Genomic DNA, 25,017 nt, shown 5'->3' with positions numbered 1-25,017 from the left:
AGACACCGACATACATACATACATACACATTCATACATACAGACACTGACATCCATACACACATACATTCATAATGGCATACAGACATACACAGACATACATTCATAATGGCATAGAGACATACATACATACATACAGACTGACATACATGCATATATACAGACATACTGACAGACATACATGCATACAGACATCCATACACAGATACACACAGACCTACGTTCATAATGATATGCAGACATACATTCATACTGACATACAGACATACATATATACATATATACATATATAATGACATACAGACATACATGCATACAGACATACATGTATGCATACAGACATACACAAACATACATAGACATACATACATGCATGCAGTCAGACAGACATAGACATGCACACAGACATACATACAGACATACACACAAACATGCATCCAGCCATACATACATACATACATACATAGACATACACACAGACATACATACAGACATACACACAGACATGCATGCATACAGACATACATACATAGACATACATGCATACAGACATACATACATACATAGACATACGGACAGACATACATGCATGCAGACAGACATACATACACATACATGCATCCAGACACACAGACATACATGCATACAGACAGACAGACATAGACATACAGACAGACATGCATGCATCCAGACAGACATACATACACAGACATACATGCATACAGACAGACATACATGCATACAGACAGACAGACATACATACATACACACACATGCATACATACACACAGACACACAGACATACATGCATACAGCCATACACATACAGACAGACATACATACATACATAGACATATAGACATACAGACATACATACACAGACAGACATACATACACAGACATACATACACACAGACATACATGCATACAGACAGACATACACGCATCCAGAAAGACAGACATAAACATACAGACAGCCATGCATGCATCCAGACAGACATACATACATATACATACATGCATACAGACATACATACACAGACAGACATGCATACAGACAGACAGACATACACATACATGCATACAGACACACAGACATACATACATAATATGAGTGGCAACAAACAAGTTAGGTTTTTAATATGTCCAGGAACATTATGATATGATGTTTAAAGTAGAAATATTCACATCAGTAGGGTGAGGTTTTGAGGTTGCTGTTTCTTTGACATACATACATAGACATACACACAGACATACATAGACATACACAGACAGACATACATACATACATAGACATACATGCATACAGACATACATACATAGACATACATACATACATGCATACAGACAGACATACACGCATACAGACAGACAGACATAGACATACAGACAGCCATGCATGCATCCAGACAGACATACATACATAGACATACATGCATACAGACATACACATACAGACAGACAGACATGCATACAGACACACACTTACAGACAGACACAGACACACATACATACACACACACAGCTCATTTTCCAGCCACCCTCCTGTCTCTTACCTTTTCTTTGCAGGAGGGTGGCTGGGGATGATAGGAGTCGGCGCTGCTCCCTCTTCACTGCCTGGCTCTCCCTCTTCACGGCTGGGCGCGCGCGCTCCTCCCGCGCGGAGTGAGCTGGGAGGAAGTGACTACTTCCTCCCAGCAGCACTTGCGGCTGCTTTTTTTTTTTAAAGGGGCCCGGTCGCGCTAAACAACGGCCACCCGATGGGCCCCACACGTGGGGCCCGGGCGGCCGGGCCCCCCAGGGCCGCCGGGCCCGTGACAACTGTTATGGTTGTCACCCTCTGATGGCGGCCCTGCACCCTGTTATCTAGACTGAATGGTGTCTACAGTGCAGAACTGCCTGACTTTTGTTACTTATTACTACACTGTTGGACTTGAATATGTTTTTGCTACACGACATAACAAAACAACAAAAAATTAGGGGGCGTGGCTTGGCGAGCAACGCGGATGGTCGCACTAACCTGAGCTCCACACAACGCTAGCCCGAAAAGCAAAGAAAAAAGCTAACAAAACAGCTAATTAGTGCCCTCGGTTCCTCCTCCAGCATGGCAAGCCTGAAGCAAAAGAAGCAGGCCGACAAGACGGACAGAGCCGGGTTTTTTACGGCACGACTTCGACACCGCGTGGAACGGCCCCGACTGACCCGGATCAAGATGGCGACGGCGGGAATGACACCTTGCCTTTGCAAAGATCCCCCGGACCCCACAACTTACCTGTGACCCAGGACTTCCTACAAAGCTGTCTCGAGGAAATGTCCTGCAAAATTCTGGCTTCTATACAAGGTACCCTGAAGGAGCTCCATAAAGATATAAAGGAGCTGGGGGACAGGACAGCGTGTGCTGAACAGCGCATAGAGGAGCAAGCGTCTGCACACAATGAAGTGGCAGATCAATTGCAAACCCTGCAGCAGCACATGGAACAGACACAGCGTAAAGTCATGGACCTGGAGGATCGATCAAGGCGACAAAACCTGCGAATTCGGGGCATACCGGAAGAGGTGAAACAGCAGGACCTCCATGTATACCTCATAGAATATTTTAAAGCACTAGCACCTGATCTACCTGCGGAGGTATTCCTCATAGACAGATACCATAGAGTCCAAAAACCAACTTTCCTACCACAAGACACTCCTAGGGATGTGCTCATTCACTTACATTACTTCCACGTGAAGGAGGCCATACTACAGGCCACTAGAGTGGGTAAAGACCCACCGCAAAAATACAGACACATGAATATATTTACAGATCTGTCAGCAGCCACGCTGCAAAAGAGGAAAGAATTTAAGGACATAACAGAAGCACTGCGCAGCAATAACATCCAGTACAGATGGGGATACCCGATACGCCTCATGATCAGGAAAATAGGTACGGTGACAACTGCCAACAACCCGGAGGCGGAAGGCCGCAAAATACTACGCAGCTGGAACATCACAGCACCCCAAGATGGGAGGACCACTACAATGCATAACAGGTTGTCTCCAGAATGGAAGAGACCCAAAAAATGAACTGGTGTACGGACTTGAGAATTGAAAAGTGGTCTAAGTTAGACACGAGAAGGAGTAGTATAGCGGACATGTTGCAAGTATAAATCACACACACGCTAAACACAAACATATCTACACACTCACCCTTATCTCACAATTATGTAGCGAAGAAGTGGCAAATAGACGTGCCAAGCACCCACTAGGGAAATGTGAGAGACGAAAACATTAACAGGACAGACCATTCACAAAAAAAAGAGGCCCAAATAATGGCATTATCCCTACAGCGGAGACTACCCCTGCTCATTCAATCACCAAGAACACCTCTTACACCCACTTGATGGCACGACACGCTAGAGCTGCCACACACATCTTAGGAAGACAGCGAACACCGGGCATAGCGTGCTCACCCAGTACCACAACACATATCTACACCAAGCGATAACCACGCTCCACCTGGCACTGCCTAACTTGTGCCGGACCCTTCAGAGGGACATGTTTATCGACACTACCACAAATGTATATGATGTATATGTTATTTCTGATGTAATGTTTTATTCGAATGTTCTGAATAATGGTTGCATTACTGTTACCCCCCCACACACACCCGCCTTCCCCATTCCCCCCCCACCAGACAGGAACATGACCCCAAAATTAACCCCAAAGAATGGCAACATGGGACTCATGGTAAGGTAGCGCCCCACAAGATGGGGACACGCAGGGACCTACTGCACACCGGGATAATTGATAAGGAGCCTCAAACCCATACCCAAGGGAGATGTTTAAGGGAAGGAGAGATGGGCCGCCTAGTGGGACCCGGGCACAACCTTAACAACGTACTAGCAGATAAGACCCCAGCACCAACAATATCACACGGGGGAGAGGGACTACACTTTCTTCTCTCGGGTGCACAACACCTATTCGCGAATTGACGGATTTTATCTAAAGGGCACATTCCTCAACCAATTAACAGCATGCTACATAGGTACCATCACATGGTCTGACCATGCCCCAATAACCCTAGAATTACGGGATGCATACGACTACAAAAACCGAAGTCCATGGTGTCAGGATCGGGACAGGGATCCAACACGCAGAGTACAAACAGTAGCCAGATACGTATACCGGACCTTAGAATGGCCGGACTAACGTAAGTAGTACAGTAGGGAATGGTCAAAGACAAGCCGAGGTCGAGGGTAACAGAAGACAGGTAAGCGAGAGACAAGCCGAATCAAGGGTAACAGAGATAAGCAGAGTAGAGCAAACAAGCCGGGTCAAAACCAAAAGGGATAACTAGAATACACGAGCACTGAGTGACTAGAACAAGCTAGAACCACGACAGGGCAATGAGCTAGTGAAAGAAGCACTGTTAAATGCCCTGTTCAGATAAGTAAACACGCCTCCGAGACGTCCTGATTGGTCCTGAAGCAATTGAGTGACAGGTCGTTCCGGGTTAGCGTCCTGACGTCGAGTTCCGGACGTCATGCTATAAAAGGGAGTCACTCCCTCGCGGCCGGCTTTGCATGACCGGATAGACCGCGAGGAAGGGGGAAATCAGACCGTCCGGATGGATGAACGGCTAAGTCTCTACCTCTTTCGGAGGTAGAGACCTCAGGTACCCTGACAGTACCCCCCCTCTCAGATACGCCCACCGGGCGGAAGGCACCAGGACGAGAAGGGAAGCGAGAGTGAAATGCCCTGCGGAGACGGGAGCATGAACCTCCTCCTGAGGTACCCAACTTCTCTCCTCAGGACCATATCCTTTCCAATCGACCAGATATTGTACTCTCCCCCGGGAGATTCGAGAATCGACGATGGAATTGACTTCATACTCCTCCTGACCCTCCACCTGAAGAGAGCGAGGAGGGGCGATCGTGGAGGAGAATCTGTTACATACTAGTGGTTTTAGCAAGGAAACATGAAATGAGTTAGGAATGCGTAAGGCATTAGGCAAAGCTAGACGATACGCAACTGGGTTAATTTGAGTCAGTACCCTGTAAGGTCCAATATACCGAGGAGCGAACTTCATGGAAGGCACTTTTAACCGAATGCTTCTAGTACTTAACCATACTCTATCGCCTGGAACAAACACCGGTGCTGCCCTTCTACGTTTGTCAGCGTGTTTTTTAACCAGCATAGAATTGTGCAGAAGAATTTGTCGAGTCTGGTCCCATAACTTCCTTAAATTGGCAACATGGACATCCACCGACGGTACCCCTTGGGAAGAGGGCTCCGAAGGAAGAATGGAAGGATGAAAGCCATAATTCATGAAGAAGGAGCTAGAATGCGTAGAATCACAGACGAGATTGTTGTGTGCAAACTCCGCCCAAGGAATCAAACCGACCCAATCGTCCTGGTGTTCAGAAACGAAACAACGTAAATATTGTTCAACCTTTTGGTTGGTGCGTTCAGCAGCTCCATTGGACTGAGGATGGTAGGCAGAAGAGAAATTCAATTTGATGCCTAGTTGAGAGCAGAAGGATTTCCAAAAACGGGAAACAAATTGGGAACCTCTGTCAGATACAATTTGGGAAGGTATCCCATGTAAACGGAAAATCTCCCTAGCGAATATCTCCGCTAATTCGGGCGAAGATGGGAGTTTAGGTAAGGGAATGAAGTGAGCCATCTTAGTAAATCTGTCCACCACAGTGAGGATAACAGTCTGCTTTTTAGAGATAGGCAAATCAACAATGAAGTCCATAGCCAAACAGGACCATGGCTTTTCAGGAACCTCTAAAGGGTGCAGAAATCCGCATGGAAGCGAATGGGGTTGCTTGGTCTTGGTACAAACCTCACATGCCCCGATGAATTCTTTAATATCTTTACGTAACTCAGGCCACCAGAAATCTTTAGAGATCAGAGCATACGTCTTGCGAATGCCAGGATGTCCAGCCACCTTGCTGTTGTGGAAACAGCGTAACACTTCTAGTTGGAGAGTGGCAGGAACGAAGTGTCGATCCCCAGGAGTCTGTTTGGGCGCAAGATGCTGAAATTTCATGATCTCGGCAAGCAACGGAGAGTGAATCCTGAGATTCGTGTTAGCGATGATATTACCCTTAGGAACTATGGAGGAAAGGACTGGTTCAGTTATAGTGAACGGTTCATATTGACGAGACAAAGCATCGGCTTTAGAGTTCTTAGACCCAGGTCTATAAGTAAGTACATAATTAAAGTGAGTGAGGAACAAGGACCAATGAGCCTGCCTGGCGGATAAGCGCTTAGCCTCCCCAATATAAGACAAGTTCTTATGATCCGTTAAAATAGTAACAGGGTGTAATGTCCCTTCTAGTAAATGTCTCCACTCCTTTAAAGCCTTAATGACCGCTAACAGTTCCCTGTCGCCGATGTCATATCTGCTTTCAGGCCCAGATAATTTCTTAGAGAAGAACCCACAAGGGTGTAACGGTTTGTCCACCCCTAACCTTTGAGACAGAACAGCCCCAACTCCCGTCTCAGAAGCATCGACCTCGAGTAAGAACAGCAGAGTCGTATCAGGGTGGACTAGAATGGGAGCAGAAGCAAAAAGTTCTTTGAGAGTCTTGAAAGCAACAAGAGCCTCCGTAGACCAGGTCCTAGTATCAGCCCCTTGTTTGGTCATATTGGTAATAGGCGCAATGATAGAAGAGTATCCCTTAATGAAGCGCCTATAGTAGTTGGAAAAACCAATAAACCTCTGAATAGCCTTGAGTCCTTTGGGCAAAGGCCAATCTAAAATAGATTGGAGTTTGTCAGGATCCATTTTAAAACCTTCCCCAGAAATCAAGTAACCAAGAAAGTCTATCTGAGACTGATCAAAGCTGCATTTCTCCAATTTACAGTATAAGCCATGTTGCAGAAGTTTGTGTAATACCTTTCTGACTTGTCTATGGTGAGTCTCAATCTCCCTAGAGTGTATCAGTATGTCGTCCAGGTAGACAATAACACAATCATGTTGAAACTCCCTAAGTACCTCATTAATCAAATCTTGAAATACTGCAGGAGCATTGCAAAGTCCAAACGGCATAACTGTGTATTCATAGTGGCCATACCGGGTATTGAACGCCGTCATCCACTCGTGTCCATGCTGGATTCTCACCAAATTATATGCCCCTCTGAGATCTAACTTGGTGAAGATTTTGGAGCCCTTAAGACGATCAAACAACTCGGTAATCAATGGGATAGGATAAGCATTTCTGATAGTTATTTTATTCAAGCCTCGGTAATCAATACAAGGTCTCAGCGTGCCATCCTTTTTCTTAACGAAAAAGAACCCAGCCCCGGCAGGAGAAGAAGACCTCCTAATGAATCCTTTCTCTAAATTCTCACGAATATATTCCTCTAGAACAGAGTTCTCCTGAACAGATAAAGGATATACATTACCCCTCGGGGGCATAGTCCCAGGTAGAAGCTTAATTTTACAATCAAATGACCTGTGTGGAGGTAAAGAATCGGCATTCTTCTTGTCGAATACTGCCTTTAAGTCTTGGTACAGGAACGGTATCTGTCTTTCTGTGGACTGAGTAGGACTACCAGGTGTGTTAATATTAGCCAATGGAGAAACCTTGCGTAAACACCTCTCCTGGCAGCTCTGACCCCACGAGAGTATCTCCCCTAATTCCCAATCGATAATAGGGTTATGTCTCTTCAACCATGGATACCCCAGAACTATGGGAACAGAAGGGGACGAAATGAGCATAAGAGATAAATTCTCCACATGTAGGATACCAACATTTAAGTTAATGGGTATAGTCTCACGAAAGATAACAGGGTCCAGTAGTGGTCTACCATCTATGGCCTCAACGGCCAAGGGTGTTTCCGTTAACTGGGATGGGAAATTGTGTTTAGTGGCAAAGGCTTGGTCGATAAAATTCTCAGCAGCTCCGGAATCTATCAATGCCATAGCCTTTACTACTTCCTTCTCCCAAGTTAAGGAAACTGGTAGCAGAAGCCTGTGATCTTTATAATTAGGAGTAGAGGACAAAATAGAAACACCCAAGGCCTGTCCTCTAGAGAAACTTAGGTGCGAGCGTTTCCCGGGCGGTTAGAACAGTTCGAGAGTAAATGACCTCTGGCTCCACAATACATACATAACCCCTCCCTTCTCCTGTGCTGTCTCTCCTCCTCAGAGAGGCGGGTATAGCCTATCTGCATAGGTTCAGGAAGCAGAGAGACCATGGAGTCAGGGCTTGGAAATGCGGGGGCTAACCTAAAGGAAGGTCTCCGGTTCCTCTCTCGAGTGTTCTGTCTCTCTCTTAAACGTTCATCTATACGAGAAATGAATGAAATTAAATCCTCTAAATTTTCAGGAAGTTCTCTAGTAGCAACCTCGTCAAGGATTACATCTGATAGCCCATTCAAAAATACATCCATATACGCCTGCTCATTCCACTTGACCTCTGACGCCAGAGACCTGAACTCTAGTGCATAATCCACAAGTGTTCGGTTCTCCTGTCTCAGGCGCAACAGTGATCTGGCTGCATTAACCTTTCTACCTGGAGGGTCAAACGTTCTTCTAAAAGCAGCTACAAATGCGTTATAGTTATATACTAACGGGTTATCGTTCTCCCATAGTGGGTTGGCCCATCTCAGAGCCTTCTCAATGAGTAAGGTGATAATAAATCCTACCTTTGCCCTATCTGTAGGATAGGAGCGAGGTTGCAATTCAAAGTGAATACTAATTTGGTTTAAAAAACCACGACATTTCTCAGGAGCCCCACCATAACGTACTGGTGGGGTAATGCGAGAAGAAGCACCTACTGTGGCTACCTCTAGGCCTGAACTTACAGGAGAGATAGGAGTAGTACGTATCTCCTCTGGTGGGTTATTGGCACGAGATAATAACGCCTGTAGCGCTAGCGCCATCTGATCCATTCTGTGATCCATGGCTTCAAACCTAGGATCAGGAGAAGCAAGCTGACTGTTTGTACTTGCAGGATCCATTGGCCCTGTCGTAATGTCAGGATCGGGACAGGGATCCAACACGCAGAGTACAAACAGTAGCCAGATACGTATACCGGACCTTAGAATGGCCGGACTAACGTAAGTAGTACAGTAGGGAATGGTCAAAGACAAGCCGAGGTCGAGGGTAACAGAAGACAGGTAAGCGAGAGACAAGCCGAATCAAGGGTAACAGAGATAAGCAGAGTAGAGCAAACAAGCCGGGTCAAAACCAAAAGGGATAACTAGAATACACGAGCACTGAGTGACTAGAACAAGCTAGAACCACGACAGGGCAATGAGCTAATGAAAGAAGCACTGTTAAATGCCCTGTTCAGATAAGTAAACACGCCTCCGAGACGTCCTGATTGGTCCTGAAGCAATTGAGTGACAGGTCGTTCCGGGTTAGCTTCCTGACATCGAGTTCCGGACGTCATGCTATAAAAGGGAGTCACTCCCTCGCGGCCGGCTTTGCATGACCGGATAGACCGCGAGGAAGGGGGAAATCAGACCGTCCGGATGGATGAACAGCTAAGTCTCTACCTCTTTCGGAGGTAGAGACCTCAGGTACCCTGACACATGGTGACTCAACGAATCGCTGTTAACGGACACACAATTTTGTGACCACATTGAGGCAGACATCCAACACTATTTCACCGAGAATTACACCACAGACATCAAGCCAGATACACTATGGCAAGCACATAAGCCAGTCATCAGGGGACTTTTTATAGGGAGAGCCAGCGCCCTGAAACGGGCATCCCAAACAAAAAGGAGAGGATGGCTGACACACCTCTATAATCTGAATAAGCAAAACCAATTAACCCCGACCCCTCAACTGAGAGACCAGATCAGGGACGTGTTAGAAAAAATCAAGGACCACGACTTAACGAAACTAGGATTCAGCCTCCGAAAACTTAAGGCAACACACTACACTCAGGGGAACAGGGCCAGCAAACTGCTAGCCAGGAGACTATCACTTAGGAATGCAAACTCCAAGATACCGTATATCTTGAACCCAGCTGGTGATAAAAAGGTGACACCCAAAGACATTAGCGATGTATTCGCTGACTACTACACAACCTTATACAACCTAAAACAGGACACCGCCACCCCCCAGCCAACCCCGACGGACATAGAACGGTACTTAGAAGGAATAGCCTTACCATCCCTGAATGAGGAGCAGATAGCATCCCTAACAGCCCCTATCACAGAGGAGGAGGTACTCCAAGCCATCTCACGCCTCCCCAACGGGAAGGCACCTGGACCTGACGGGCTCACAAATACATACTACAAAAAATGTCCTACATCTCTAGCACCTCACCTAGTCGACCTATTCAATACCATCACCCACAAAGCGGAAGCCCCAGCAGAAATGTTAGGTGCTCATATTATTACTCTGCCCAAACCGGGGAAGACGCCCACCTGTAGTCAAAATTTCAGGCCAATATCGCTACTCAACACCGATACCAAGCTTTATGCAAAAGTGCAGGCCACTATCCTCCCCACCCTAAAGGAAGGTCTCCGGTTCCTCTCTCGAGTGTTCTGTCTCTCTCTTAAACGTTCATCTATACGAGAAATGAATGAAATTAAATCCTCTAAATTTTCAGGAAGTTCTCTAGTAGCAACCTCGTCAAGGATTACATCTGATAGCCCATTCAAAAATACATCCATATACGCCTGCTCATTCCACTTGACCTCTGACGCCAGAGACCTGAACTCTAGTGCATAATCCACAAGTGTTCGGTTCTCCTGTCTCAGGCGCAACAGTGATCTGGCTGCATTAACCTTTCTACCTGGAGGGTCAAACGTTCTTCTAAAAGCAGCTACAAATGCGTTATAGTTATATACTAACGGGTTATCGTTCTCCCATAGTGGGTTGGCCCATCTCAGAGCCTTCTCAATGAGTAAGGTGATAATAAATCCTACCTTTGCCCTATCTGTAGGATAGGAGCGAGGTTGCAATTCAAAGTGAATACTAATTTGGTTTAAAAAACCACGACATTTCTCAGGAGCCCCACCATAACGTACTGGTGGGGTAATGCGAGAAGAAGCACCTACTGTGGCTACCTCTAGGCCTGAACTTACAGGAGAGATAGGAGTAGTACGTATCTCCTCTGGTGGGTTATTGGCACGAGATAATAACGCCTGTAGCGCTAGCGCCATCTGATCCATTCTGTGATCCATGGCTTCAAACCTAGGATCAGGAGAAGCAAGCTGACTGTTTGTACTTGCAGGATCCATTGGCCCTGTCGTAATGTCAGGATCGGGACAGGGATCCAACACGCAGAGTACAAACAGTAGCCAGATACGTATACCGGACCTTAGAATGGCCGGACTAACGTAAGTAGTACAGTAGGGAATGGTCAAAGACAAGCCGAGGTCGAGGGTAACAGAAGACAGGTAAGCGAGAGACAAGCCGAATCAAGGGTAACAGAGATAAGCAGAGTAGAGCAAACAAGCCGGGTCAAAACCAAAAGGGATAACTAGAATACACGAGCACTGAGTGACTAGAACAAGCTAGAACCACGACAGGGCAATGAGCTAATGAAAGAAGCACTGTTAAATGCCCTGTTCAGATAAGTAAACACGCCTCCGAGACGTCCTGATTGGTCCTGAAGCAATTGAGTGACAGGTCGTTCCGGGTTAGCGTCCTGACATCGAGTTCCGGACGTCATGCTATAAAAGGGAGTCACTCCCTCGCGGCCGGCTTTGCATGACCGGATAGACCGCGAGGAAGGGGGAAATCAGACCGTCCGGATGGATGAACAGCTAAGTCTCTACCTCTTTCGGAGGTAGAGACCTCAGGTACCCTGACACATGGTGACTCAACGAATCGCTGTTAACGGACACACAATTTTGTGACCACATTGAGGCAGACATCCAACACTATTTCACCGAGAATTACACCACAGACATCAAGCCAGATACACTATGGCAAGCACATAAGCCAGTCATCAGGGGACTTTTTATAGGGAGAGCCAGCGCCCTGAAACGGGCATCCCAAACAAAAAGGAGAGGATGGCTGACACACCTCTATAATCTGAATAAGCAAAACCAATTAACCCCGACCCCTCAACTGAGAGACCAGATCAGGGACGTGTTAGAAAAAATCAAGGACCACGACTTAACGAAACTAGGATTCAGCCTCCGAAAACTTAAGGCAACACACTACACTCAGGGGAACAGGGCCAGCAAACTGCTAGCCAGGAGACTATCACTTAGGAATGCAAACTCCAAGATACCGTATATCTTGAACCCAGCTGGTGATAAAAAGGTGACACCCAAAGACATTAGCGATGTATTCGCTGACTACTACACAACCTTATACAACCTAAAACAGGACACCGCCACCCCCCAGCCAACCCCGACGGACATAGAACGGTACTTAGAAGGAATAGCCTTACCATCCCTGAATGAGGAGCAGATAGCATCCCTAACAGCCCCTATCACAGAGGAGGAGGTACTCCAAGCCATCTCACGCCTCCCCAACGGGAAGGCACCTGGACCTGACGGGCTCACAAATACATACTACAAAAAATGTCCTACATCTCTAGCACCTCACCTAGTCGACCTATTCAATACCATCACCCACAAAGCGGAAGCCCCAGCAGAAATGTTAGGTGCTCATATTATTACTCTGCCCAAACCGGGGAAGACGCCCACCTGTAGTCAAAATTTCAGGCCAATATCGCTACTCAACACCGATACCAAGCTTTATGCAAAAGTGCAGGCCACTATCCTCCCCACTCTGATACATAATGACCAGGTGGGTTTCACCACAGGCCGACAAGGTTCCGATAACACGAGAAAGGTGATAGACCTAATGCACAGCCTCCACAGGAGCCCAGAGGGAGGTGTATTGCTCTCACTTGATGCCGAAAAGGCATTTGATCGCCTTAACTGGTTGTTCCTGGAAGGTGTACTTCAGAAGTACAAGTTTCCGCTACCATTTATAAAAGCAGTAAGGGCGCTGTATTCCCACCCCACGGCTAGGGTACTTAACGCAGGTTTTATATCCAAGCAAATTCCAATAACCAACGGATCGAGGCAGGGCTGCCCATTATCCCCACTGCTGTATATCCTAGCACTAGAACCACTAGCAGCAGCTCTAAGAGCGGAACCATCCGTACACGGCATCACCTTAGGGGTCAGAGAGTAGAAGCTTAACGTGTTTGCAGATGACATTTTAGTAACAATCACACAGCCACTGGTCTCACTGCCTAACCTAATGGCGCATATTAAAACATACGGAGAAGTGTCGCACATTACAAATACCCATCCGAAAACAATACTGAAAGAGCATACAACATACCCTCGACACTTTTATTTGGGAGGCGAAAAAAGCAAGAGTGGCTACAGGCACCCTACAACAAACAGTACACAGAGGAGGACTGGGCCTACCAAATGTGACAGCATACTCCAGGGCAGCCTATCTCCACAACATAGCACAAATTAATCGCCTGACTGATGCTCCACAATGGGAAGCCATAGAATCCCACTGGGCCCCTCAGAAGGACCTCCGAGCAATAATGTGGCAGCAGAAATGCCCCAGACATATTCACAACAACCTACTGCCTAGCACCCAAACCCTACTGCGGGTTTGGAGCAACATGAGGAACAAATTAGTGACGAAACCGACATCACGCCGATGCAGACCATAGGGCTGGAGATACCGACATTCCCATGGGAAACCTGGGTAAGGGGAGGAATACATCACGTATACCAGGTAATAGACAGGGGGAGGCTGAAAACTTTCCCAACAATCCAAGCGGAGTACGCCATGCCCACTAAGATGACATTCTCATACCTCCAACTTAAATCATATGTAGCAGACAAGCTAGGAGATAACCCAGACTCTGAGGTCGTTACAAGCATGACCAACTTTGAGAAACAATGTGTGGGAACCTCACCACTAAAAAAGACAATGTCCTGGGGCTACCAGGAGCTCATCCTAACGCAAGCACACACGTTAGAACAGATTAAACGTGCATGGCACGGCGAACTGGGACAGACTCCCTGACGACGAATGGGAAAGAGCGCACTCTGTTCACCGGGGGCTCACAGCGTGCTCTATGCACCTGGAACTCCAATGCAAATTGCTGTACCGATGGTACCTAGTACCAGACAAACTACACAAGCTATGGCTCAATACCAGCAATATCTGCTGGAGATGCGAAAGAGAAGTGGGCACAATGCTACACATCTGGTGGTCATGTGATAAACTCGGCACCTTTTGGAAAGAGGTGACACGTTTACTACTCAAAGTGTTACCTACCCCAAAACTAGACAATCCACAATCCACACACTAGAACCATAATATACCACACTATCATCTCGGCCAACTTAGTGATCTCCAGGCTATGGAAAAAAACAACACCCACCACACTAGACAATCTGATAAAGCAAGTGGACCAAAATTGGGCATATGAGCTAATGACAACGACACAATTCAGAAACCGCGTGAGCGTCAAAGAAGCTCACAGGGCATGGGAAGCATGCACAAAACCCGCGCCACCAGGGCCAAGAGCAGACCAGCCCGCTAAGTAACCTAAAGCGGGCACCCCTAACCTAATGATGCTACGGGAGCATCGACATTGACCAACTGAAGAGGGGCATACCCCCTCCCAAGCAGGAGCAAATCTCTCATTGGGGATATCACACCAGTAATAGGCATTCACCCTGCTTATATGCATGGTGCACCACCACCCAACGAAATAAAACAGAAACCATAGTAGAAATCATAGTAGATTCCAACACATATTGCACACGCAAGCCGAAGCGCAAGTATTGGAAATGTAACTTTTAAGAAAAATGTATAAATGATGACTGTATTTCAGTGTGACAATAACCATGTAAACAGTCTACCATGTAATCCTTTTGTACCCCTTACCCATCCTAATGTTATTGAAATGGAAAAATCAAAAACCAAATAAAATTCAAATTACAAAAAAAAAAAATGAGGCATCACTTGTCAGGAAATGTAATTTCTCCAAATTAACGATGTACTAACCCTATACTGTAAAACGTTCTTGCATTTCCCTCTCTTTATTTTGTATCCCATCTCGTATGTCTCAATAAAAGAAAGATTGAAAAAAATAATAATAATAATAATAATTGTGTTCTGTTTGCTTTTTTATTTGCATGTTTTTATGAGTAAAGACGATCCTCAATCAAAATTCTGACTAATAAGTATGAATTATTTTTTTTTATATTTAAAGATTCAATTTTCCCCACCTCATTTTTTATTAAGGGACGTTGGTAGGGCTCAGAGAATTGGCCATGATCCACAGTGGTAGATATGACATATTTCCTCAGATTTACAAGTAGACATGGTTATGTTGTTCTTTACAACAACTGTTAGACTGACCTAACTTTTAACAAGACGGTCTGAACACCAGTTATAAAATGTATGTCATATATTTTAAGGTTTGACTCACGTTTTGCACCCGGAAAGCTTTTTAAGGTAGCGATAGATATAAAGTATTATACCAACATGAACATAGTATTCATACCTTGTTGAGTAGACTAATGTTGGATCAATTTCGGCCCACCAAGTACCTGGCCAGTTGCATTATGGTTTAAAATAAATTGTATCTTTTTGCTTCCTGAATATTATGATGCAGTCTATAAAGTCTTACCTTGCTGGACAGTGGAACGTGTATAGGTCGTGCTCCAGTATATGCTCCAGTGTATTCATCTATTAAGTTGTAGTATGGCGTGGGAATGAGGAAACCATCTGAAAATTTAAATGATATAAGAATATACATTTAAAACCCCAACCAAATTCAACACAAATAAATTCAACACATGGATTAAACAAGAAGATTACGTAAATATCTGAAGCTTGATCTCACTTTCTAGGAGATGAAAGCCATCAATGAAAGGGGGAGGTGAATGGGACAATCTTCTCCCCAAATTACATCAGCATTCACACATTTAGACATGTGGAATTATTTAATTGGAAAAAGTCAATTCTTTAATTGGGAAATTGGATGCAACGAGCAGGAGCTGGTGGCATCCATATTTGTGACTTTACCAGATGGTATATCAGTACAGAGAATAAAAAGACATCATAAATTGTATAGTAAAACAATATTTCACCAGTACATTTTCTAGCAAATGAAGCAGATAACATGTTATATGTTAAAGGGTCACTAGTCACCCAGAGCACTTAATCGCATTGAAGTGGCCTGGGCGCACTGTCCCAGTCCCCGTACCCCTGCAATAGTAATTATTGCAGTTATTGAGAAACTGCAATAATTACTATATAGGGTTAACTGCACCACTAGTGGCTGTCACTAGAGGGACTTCCGGGTGGTTAGGTGGCTTTTGGTCGCCTAACTGACGTTGGACATTATCACGCTCTGCATGAGGACATCCAGTGTCACCTGAAATACCATAGAAAAAAAACAAACATTGCAGAATGCTTTCCTATGGGGCTGTCCTAATGTGGTTGCCACGCATGCGGATTAGGTCCTGACATCGACAGTCATAGGGGGAAGTAGGAACCAAGGCGGAACCTGAACCGGCGCAGAGGGACATTGGTGCTGGATTCAAGTAAGTGGAAAAGGGTTCTGCGCTGTGGGGGTGATTGAGCGTGCGAGGGAGGGCACTATAGTGCTAGGAATACAAGTTTATATTTCTAGCATATAGTTTCCCTTAAAGGAGCAGAGCCCCTACAGTATCAGAAGGTTAGACCCATGACCAATGGGTTTCAGCCCTTAAATGACAATCAAAATTAACAAATAAATAGGAACTATGTAGTTACTGTTTATTTTTACATTAGGATAAATATAGGGAGCAGACTGGGCCGTGACCACACTTCATTTCCTTCTATTGTGTCTTAATTACTTTGCTATGCACTATTGATCAGCAATATGAGAGTGTGTGTACTGGGAGGATTCCTAGGCTCGACATAGGGGTATTACACCTTTCTTTGTGTATTTAGTCTTACTGGCGCTATAGAAAACACTATTTTTGATTCCAGCCATCTAAGCAATAGTTAGTAAGACTATGACCAAGCAATAGTTAGTAAGAGTATGACCTCTTGTGGTGACTAGTTGTAATTACTTGCAGGGAGACAGAGCAGTATTAAAATGCTAATTATTTTCAGGTTGGATCATGGATTGATATTGGATTTAGAGACAGAATAACTGAGCTGCATATTTTTTTCCCAGGTCAGTAATTTTAGTCTAAAAGTTGAGATTCCGTGATGCAAATTGTCAATTTAGTGAATAACACTTTAAATAATCTTTGGCATTATATAAATACACATAACCATTTTCACCAGCTCATTAGCACATGGGAATGGCAGTATTTAGTGCATGGTTTTATAAAAAAAAAAATTCAGTTGCAATAGCAACTATTCTCTGGACAAGCTTTCCTTACCTCCTGGATTAAATATCGAAGCGGAGAGGGAACAGAATATGGAGTTACATCCATTCAAAATAATGATCTATAAAGAAAGCACAGCTTTATAGGTTAAAAAAAAATAATTATATTTTATTATTAGTTAAAAAGTTACCCAAGTAAAATGCTTTTTAAAACACGTTGGACATGTTCTCTAGTTTATGAAAAAAAAAAAAGGAAAAGAAAACGGTAAGTAAAAATGAATATTAATGCTGCTCTTGAAACAACGCTATGGTGCTATTTGCTAAGCCAGGAAGTGCAGAGAACTTACATGAGAATTGCATATTGAAAGCCAAATTAATCAAACAGAAGAATCCTCCAACTCAGCTATTTAGTTTGATTTAGGATTGCTTTCAGTCTTGTAGATAGGTTTTTATATCTTTAGGATGCCAGGGGAAAATAAATTGGGGCGGTTGGAGAAGACCCTGGAAGTGGGACGGTTGGCAACTTTGGCCTTGTCTGACTAATAATGGGTCATCTCACCGCCGGCAGTCATGTCAGTCTATGTAAAATAGGTCACCCTTGTGTAAAGGGAGACGTACCGGACTAGCTACTGTGAGCTCGGAATTTCAAAGCTGCCTATGAGTGAAATAAGGCAGAGCAATTTTGTATTCACTTCTCTAAGATTTGAAAATGCCAAGTGCTCTGTATAAATGTTCCAGTATTATGTGCTTAGCCCCTTTCTTCCCAGTAAGAAGCATGGAAACCTGGTTCCTTCGGAAAATAGGTTAAGGGAACTAGGTTCCCACGGGTTCTCATTGTACTCGAGCCCTGATTGGTAGTCACATTATATGTATACATAAAACAGCTTATTTTGTGGTTCCAAATGGTGATAAGATCGTAGAACATTCACTCATTCAGTAAAAAAATTTTTTACATCTACACCCAATAATAAGATTGTTGGGCAACTATGACCACATTTAGAAATCAGTCCAATGGAATACAACCGACTTAGAATATGGTATAAAAGTGGTTTAAAAAATAAAAAAATGTTTCTTACATTATCTGGATTTAAAGGAACAGGAGCCTGGCAGTAATAGGAAAGAAATTCAGCAGCGGCTTCTCGGAGGCTGAAATATAGAATGTATTTGCTTTTAGCTGTAAAGAGGTATTCACTTAGACAATGTGCCAATTTAATTTTCATTACATAACTTTGGGCACCCTCCCAAAGTAAGCAGTTTGATTGTTTCAGAATGGTTACTTGGGTCCATCAGTTGGCCAGCTGTGTTGTGAGCCAATGAGCTGACCCTACATGGCAGGGCTTAGCTCAGTGGAGCAAACGAAAGCTGCATGCAAGAGCTTTTGATTCTAGGAGAAGTGGCACAAGTGCCCAGCAGACCTCAGGAATATTGTTAAACAGCTATTTAAGGTTTTAATTCTTACTGTGGGAAGGTACCATAGCACTCCTAGCACTATATTAGTCTATATTAGCACTATATTAGTCTATATTGATTATAAGTAATTTAGGTGAACTTAGTGTTCCTTTAAGCTGAAGTGGTCTGGGTGCCTACAGTGGTCCTTTAATGTTGTGGTTCAGGGCCATAGAGACTGTTCCTGCAGGTTAAACAGTGTAAATGCGGTTATTTCTGAGAAATTACATCTCTAGTGGCTGTCCCTCAAACAGCCACTAGAGGGACTTCCTGGATTTGGTCCCGAAAAGAGTGTGGAGACATTAAACGCTCCCCATAGAGATGCATTGAGTCAATGCATCTCTATGAGGAACTGTTGATTTGCGCAGTGAGGCAATTGCCGAGCATGCTTACTAGTCTCCCAATGCTTCCCTTTGTGTAAGAATTGGATTGCCTGAGATAATGAAAATTATGGGTAACTCCTTGGCAAACGTGTTACAGCCAAACCATGACACATAATTTCAGCCATGGATTTTCCAAAATAAAATCTCCACATGTGTTTATTTTTGTTTAAAAGCTCGCTCTCTTTCTAATAATTCTCTCTCTCTTTTTAAAAAGGGTTAGCAAAGATTAGAAACAGAAATAACATTCAAACAATGGGCTAGGAATTGTACAGAGTAGCCCAACGTCTGGAGACTGGCAACTGAACAAAACTGATGCAGATTTTAAGACCATGATATACTGTTTGGTTGTGAACAAAAATGACCTCTTGGCAATATAGAAACTACAGGGCGATCCCCAGTATAATGTAAAACAGGGTCCTAAAGAAGGTATACAAAGCATGCACACCCTTTAGGTGTACACTTAAACAATAAAAACAAACAAGTTAGAACATTTTCCCAGAGACTGTAGTACATGCAATATAAAACAACAAGGTATAATTAACAGATCTTCAAGAGTGAACAAGCCAGTTAAGACTTGTACATTTTGTGACCATTTCGAGCACGTATAACTTGTGCAAGAACATGTACAGCCAGTGGGAAGAAACAGTTTTCCCATGTGAAGTCATATTTGCAAATTACTGCAGCTATAATAAAACAGAATGAAGTGGTAGAGGCCCTGATAATTCCTTGCACTATCAGCATTAAAGGGACACTATAGGCACCCAGCCCACTTCAGCTCAGTGAAGTGTTTTGGATGCCATGTCCCTGTAGTTTTAACCCTGCAATAGAAAACATTGCCATTCTCTAGGGACAGATGCAGGGTTTAAACGCCTCTAGTGGCGGTCATACATACTGACAGTCACTACAGGTGCTTCTGCGTAAAATAACAGAGTAAAACAGCGTTTTGCTGAACATGCGCACTAGTCTCTCAATAGATTGTAACGCTTTGGATTGTCTGAGATAATCAATCTCGATGATCTCAGCCAAAGGGATGGAGAAGAGGGGAGTAAAAAGGCATTTTTACTCTATACAAGGGGGTGTGGGGGCAAGTCCCTAAATGTTTAATAGGACACATATGTATTCCTAACACTATAGTGTTCCTTTAAGGTACAAACAGTATTTGGAGTCTCACTTTGGACTATTTTAGTGAACCTACGGTTTGAATTTGGACCTTTTATTTTTCCAACTTACCTCTTGATGCCATATGGGGCATTATATTCCAGCAGACTGGGCTCTAAATAGTTCAGATCAGGCCTTGTGAGCTGTAAAAATATATTTTTTAAAATGTTAACATCGCAAACTTTGTACATGACTTTTGTATTAAGACAGAGTGGCTTATTAACTAAACACCAAACTCAGATAAAGATTAAAGGGACACTATAGTCACCCAGGCCACTTTATCGAAATAAAATGGTCTGGGTGCCGTGGCCCTGTCCTTTTAAACCGCCAATGTAAAATTTTTTGCATTTTCTTTAGCGTTAAATCCACCTCATCATACAGACAGCCTAACAAAGCTTGGTCACATTTGCCTCCGTGTTGTCTTTTGAATTTTAAATTGCTACGATTTGAATTTAGTGAGTGCCCATGTGAGCACCTTCTTTATAAAGAATAAAAGCAATTGTTAACATTATATGAAATATTTCTCTTGAGATTCTCAATAGAACATGGATAGTGAATTATTAAAAATAAAATATAGAACTAGCATATTGTTGGTATACAATGTAAGAAAATGAATAAACTGATTGTAAATGCAACATATTTAAACTATAATTACTATCAATTATCATGTAGATAATCTATATGACAAACAGTTCAGTACATACTCTTTCATGTAGTAAATCAAAGCAAATCTTGTTTTCACTTGTTCCAAAATTGACAAAACCCTGAAAAAAAATAAATAAAATATTGTATTTCATTTATGCATTTGTATACGGCTTTCATTTTAACAATTCATTTTTTTTTAAATTATCTTTAGTACATCAAACTACAATACTATCAGCTCTGGGGAATTGCTAGGTGTGGTGAAAGTTACCGCGCCCAGGTCGGTTCGCCAGGTGGGCATAGGCTGAAGGGACTAACTTAAAGAAACACTGTTACCACTGGCAACAATCCACAGCCCGGACACCTACCTCGCAATCTATGTACCTATATTGAACTGTAAACACTCTATTACTATTGTGTCTTAATACTTCAGCAGCCTTGTCCAAGCTATACTAACAATGCTTACAGTGCACACCTAGCGGTCTAGCAACAAGTAGTTACCGCCATATACCCTAGACTGGCTAGGTAAACCAGCAATCAGACTACATTTAGTTTGTTGTTGCTTTTCTATTTCATTCATCAGCGCCCAGCAATACATAGTGATACACACACTAACTGAGTGGAATAACCTTTAAGTTGAATGTTAGGAACCCGCTTAAATGCGCTGATATGGCACGATGTATAGTCTCTGGGTAAAACTATAACTTACAAGATGCTCTGACACCATGGCAGAACAAGCCTGTCTAAGTTGCGGCCTAACCGCTAAACGCCTGTGTCTGGTCAACCTCCAAGGTATTATCATCGTTTAATTTTAGGACTGTGAAAGGAAGCCTGTTTAAACTTTTATGTTTATGTAGCCTACATCGTTTACGAATCGTGCCGCTACTCTACGGCCATGCCGACATAATTAGATGTAGGCACCTACCTACCGCTAGTATGGAACCTAAGTTAATGTATAGCATGACATATCCCGATCCTGCAGGCTTTATTTGCATGTACCTACAACCATCGTAAACTCATCCTTATACTTACACTTAGCCTGTACCCACACACTAACCCTTGACTCAGCATGAGAATTTCATGACTAGATAGCAAAGCGGTGATTATGAAAATCTTTAAATGTTTAACTCTTACCTGTTATGTTATAGACGAGAAAAATTGAATCATAATTAACTTAACCGGCTGAGAACCATACATGGACAAGTTTGCCTATCCTGATCATAATATATTTAAAAATGTGCTGTTACCTACATGCCATAGCTATTTCAAACTGTGTTGTACCTGAGTTATTATATGCCGTTGTGGCATTGTCCAATGCTTTGTTACCGCATGCACAACGAAAAATAAAGAATAAAAAAAAAAAAAAAGTTACCGCGCCACTGTCTTTTGGAGGGGCCGTTTTTCCAGCCTTCTACCCTGTGACTATGGCCCCTGTGATAAACCTGGGTTAAAACCACTGTTCGTGCCTTTTTGGACTTGCATGGCTGCACTTCAAACTCCCGAACAACCGCACAAACCAGAGACCACCCTGGAACTTGTTAACATCTATTAACAACTTGGAACGTTTCTCACCGCAGTGTTCTAATTGTTCGTCTGGGTGGCCAATTAATATGGAGAACCACGAGGTGGCTGCCATCTTGTTCGCATTATCGCAGGCAGCGGTGTTTGGGTATGAATCTCATGGAACTAAAAATCGGACACAAAGTCCCAAACACCACTGGACTTTTATCATCGCCTGCGTTCGGTTCTCTACGACTTAGAAGGGCACTGTTCGGTGAAATTATTTGTCTGAATGAGGGGGAACAAGCTCCAGGGTAAGACTATTGACTCGGTTCGGTAGTTTGTTAATTTTCAAACTACTGAACTAAACCGACTGCAAGCCCTGATTCTCTGGAACTGTTTTGGGCATGGGACCATGTCTGCGGTCGGTCAAATAAATGACTTCCATAGAATTCCTGAACTGATCTGGGTGATTTTTGGATATGTCGGTCACCCAGATCAGGGCATATTATGCGTTTTGAGGTTTTGTAGAAATATATGAGTTTTTCTGTCTGGAGATAATTGAGTTAATACAGTATCTGACTCAATAAGTCTATCACTTTAGAGCTGCATGCCCTGCACGAGGAATTATAAGGCCTACATCACAGGGACCACATGTCGGCAGCCAGTCAGTGAATACAGGCGCCATCCACACGCAATCAGACCAACTCAGACAGATGGCATAGGTTATAGGGTCCGAACGCAAAACGTCAAAATAAGGGGCATTACTGAAACAGACAATTCCGCGCCAATACAGACGACCCTTACTGAACTATTCAATAAACTTCTGGGTAGGCCCGCGACGACCTCAAATGAATTTGTCAGAGCCCACCGTGCATTACACCCTAAAGGGCCCCCTGAAGACCACCCAAGACATCATATGCTGCCTAGTGAGCTTCCAGCTCAAGGAAGATGTGCTGCAGAAGGCTTGAGAGACAGAACAAGTCCAGATGAACGTAGTAAGTGCTGAACGTAGTAAGTGCTCTACCCCCCTGGCTACACTGACTTACTGCAATCCTACAATCTAATAAGCTGAGGTACCGCTGGTGCTTCCCAATGGGACTGCAATTCTTTACCATGAATGGCCCTTTCCTGGTCAAATGTGCAGACGATCTTGCTGCATTAACCCAAGAACTCCAGCTTCCCTGGGGGCCTATGCAATGGCCTTTTACACATTTGCCATGGGACCCCTAGATCTGACCTCTAAACCCCTGAGGCAGCGGAGAACCTGCTTACAAGCTATGCAACCCTCAGGAACTGCGGCCTAGTCGAGGCAGACAGGCCCTGAGACATGTGGTACCTGAACAGAGTCTCTCTACATTCCTGGGCTTACTTGCGACACCCGGACCCTGGAAACAGTGGTTTACTATAAATGATCAAGGAAGCTGCTGAGTGCAAACCGGACATATGCCCGCAAGTACCACCCCACCAGACTCACACCTTAGAGGTTAACTTGCACCAAGATGCTTATGTCTTTGTACGGACTGGGGAGGGCATGGTCAATGCTTCAACACACTGAGCTGATGCCCTTCGGGGAGGAAGGGGGGCACAAGGAAGGAGGTGGGAACAGGAACACCGCCATGGGGGGGCATGCTCTCTGACGGGGGGACGTGGTACCTGCACCCAGTGACCTTCTCACACACGTAGCCCAAACTGGCCTCCCCTAATTAGTAATCCCGTACAAAGGAGTCAAGTAACAACCCCAACTACAAACCGGGAGGGAGAGGGGACCACATAGCAAGGAGGATGGTGCAGGGGTAATGAGGGCTTGAGCCCCAACCGGCCTGGGCCACTGGTTGCCTGACCTGCGTGTGACGATCTGGGAGCATGCGGGGAGAGGGGGGTGGCACTGGCTCAGCTCGCTTGGAGCCTGGGAAAAGTACCGGGGAAGGGGATACGACAGCACCCTGCCAGATCAGTAGGGAGGGCGTCCTCAGGTGAGAGAGGGGGTAGGGATACAACAGAAATGCTTGCTTACAGTCTCCAGCCACGGGTACTAGGAGTGGAGCAGGGGATTCGGGGGAAGATACCCCAAATGACTCCAATTCATATTGATGATAATATTTTGGTTTTGATCACCTATGTACCTTTTTGCTGAATGTTCACTTCTTCATATGTTTTCTCAAATGTTATGCATCTAACCTGACACGCACTGTGCTTAAGGGACCCAAGGGCTGAGATATTCATAGCAAGGAACACTTTGGCTGCATATCCACACACTGAGCCACTAGGGGGAGACATGAGGTATTGTCCAAAAGGACTTCGAGAACATATACCCTAGTCCCAACCGACCTCACTAACGGTTTTGGACCGACCAGAGGCTCAGAGCCTCCATAGTCTACATCCAAGAAACCCACTTTAGAGAACATTTCAGGACCAAACTGACGGACCACCGCTTTCTGACAGGGTACTACAGCGATCACCGCGCAGGCAAATAAAGGGGGCGGCTATCCTTGTAAACAGGTGGGTCCCGTTCCATGAGAGGGCGGCTCTAATGGATCCGGAGGTGTTCAACTATTGTAACTCGTGAGAGTTATACAACAGACAGGGATCTATCTT

General features: G+C 44.3%; 1 protein-coding gene across 1 annotated transcript in view; it reads right to left on the bottom strand.

Moving 5' to 3' along the window:
* The window catches only part of LOC134608115 (1-aminocyclopropane-1-carboxylate synthase-like protein 1), a 56,616-nt gene that overhangs the window by 25,532 nt on the left and 6,067 nt on the right, over positions 1–25,017 (bottom strand). The window contains exons 2-6 of the mRNA XM_063450757.1: positions 20,982–21,041; positions 20,350–20,420; positions 18,367–18,436; positions 17,346–17,412; positions 15,596–15,693 (exon numbers count right to left, since the gene is read on the bottom strand). Of these exons, the coding sequence (XP_063306827.1) occupies positions 15,596–15,693; positions 17,346–17,412; positions 18,367–18,436; positions 20,350–20,420; positions 20,982–21,041 (366 nt within the window). The remainder of the gene's footprint in view (positions 1–15,595; positions 15,694–17,345; positions 17,413–18,366; positions 18,437–20,349; positions 20,421–20,981; positions 21,042–25,017) is intronic.

Source organism: Pelobates fuscus, chromosome 4 (assembly GCF_036172605.1).
Source record: "Pelobates fuscus isolate aPelFus1 chromosome 4, aPelFus1.pri, whole genome shotgun sequence".
Lineage (NCBI taxonomy): Eukaryota > Metazoa > Chordata > Amphibia > Anura > Pelobatidae > Pelobates > Pelobates fuscus.
This window is presented reverse-complemented; position numbering and strand designations above follow the sequence as displayed.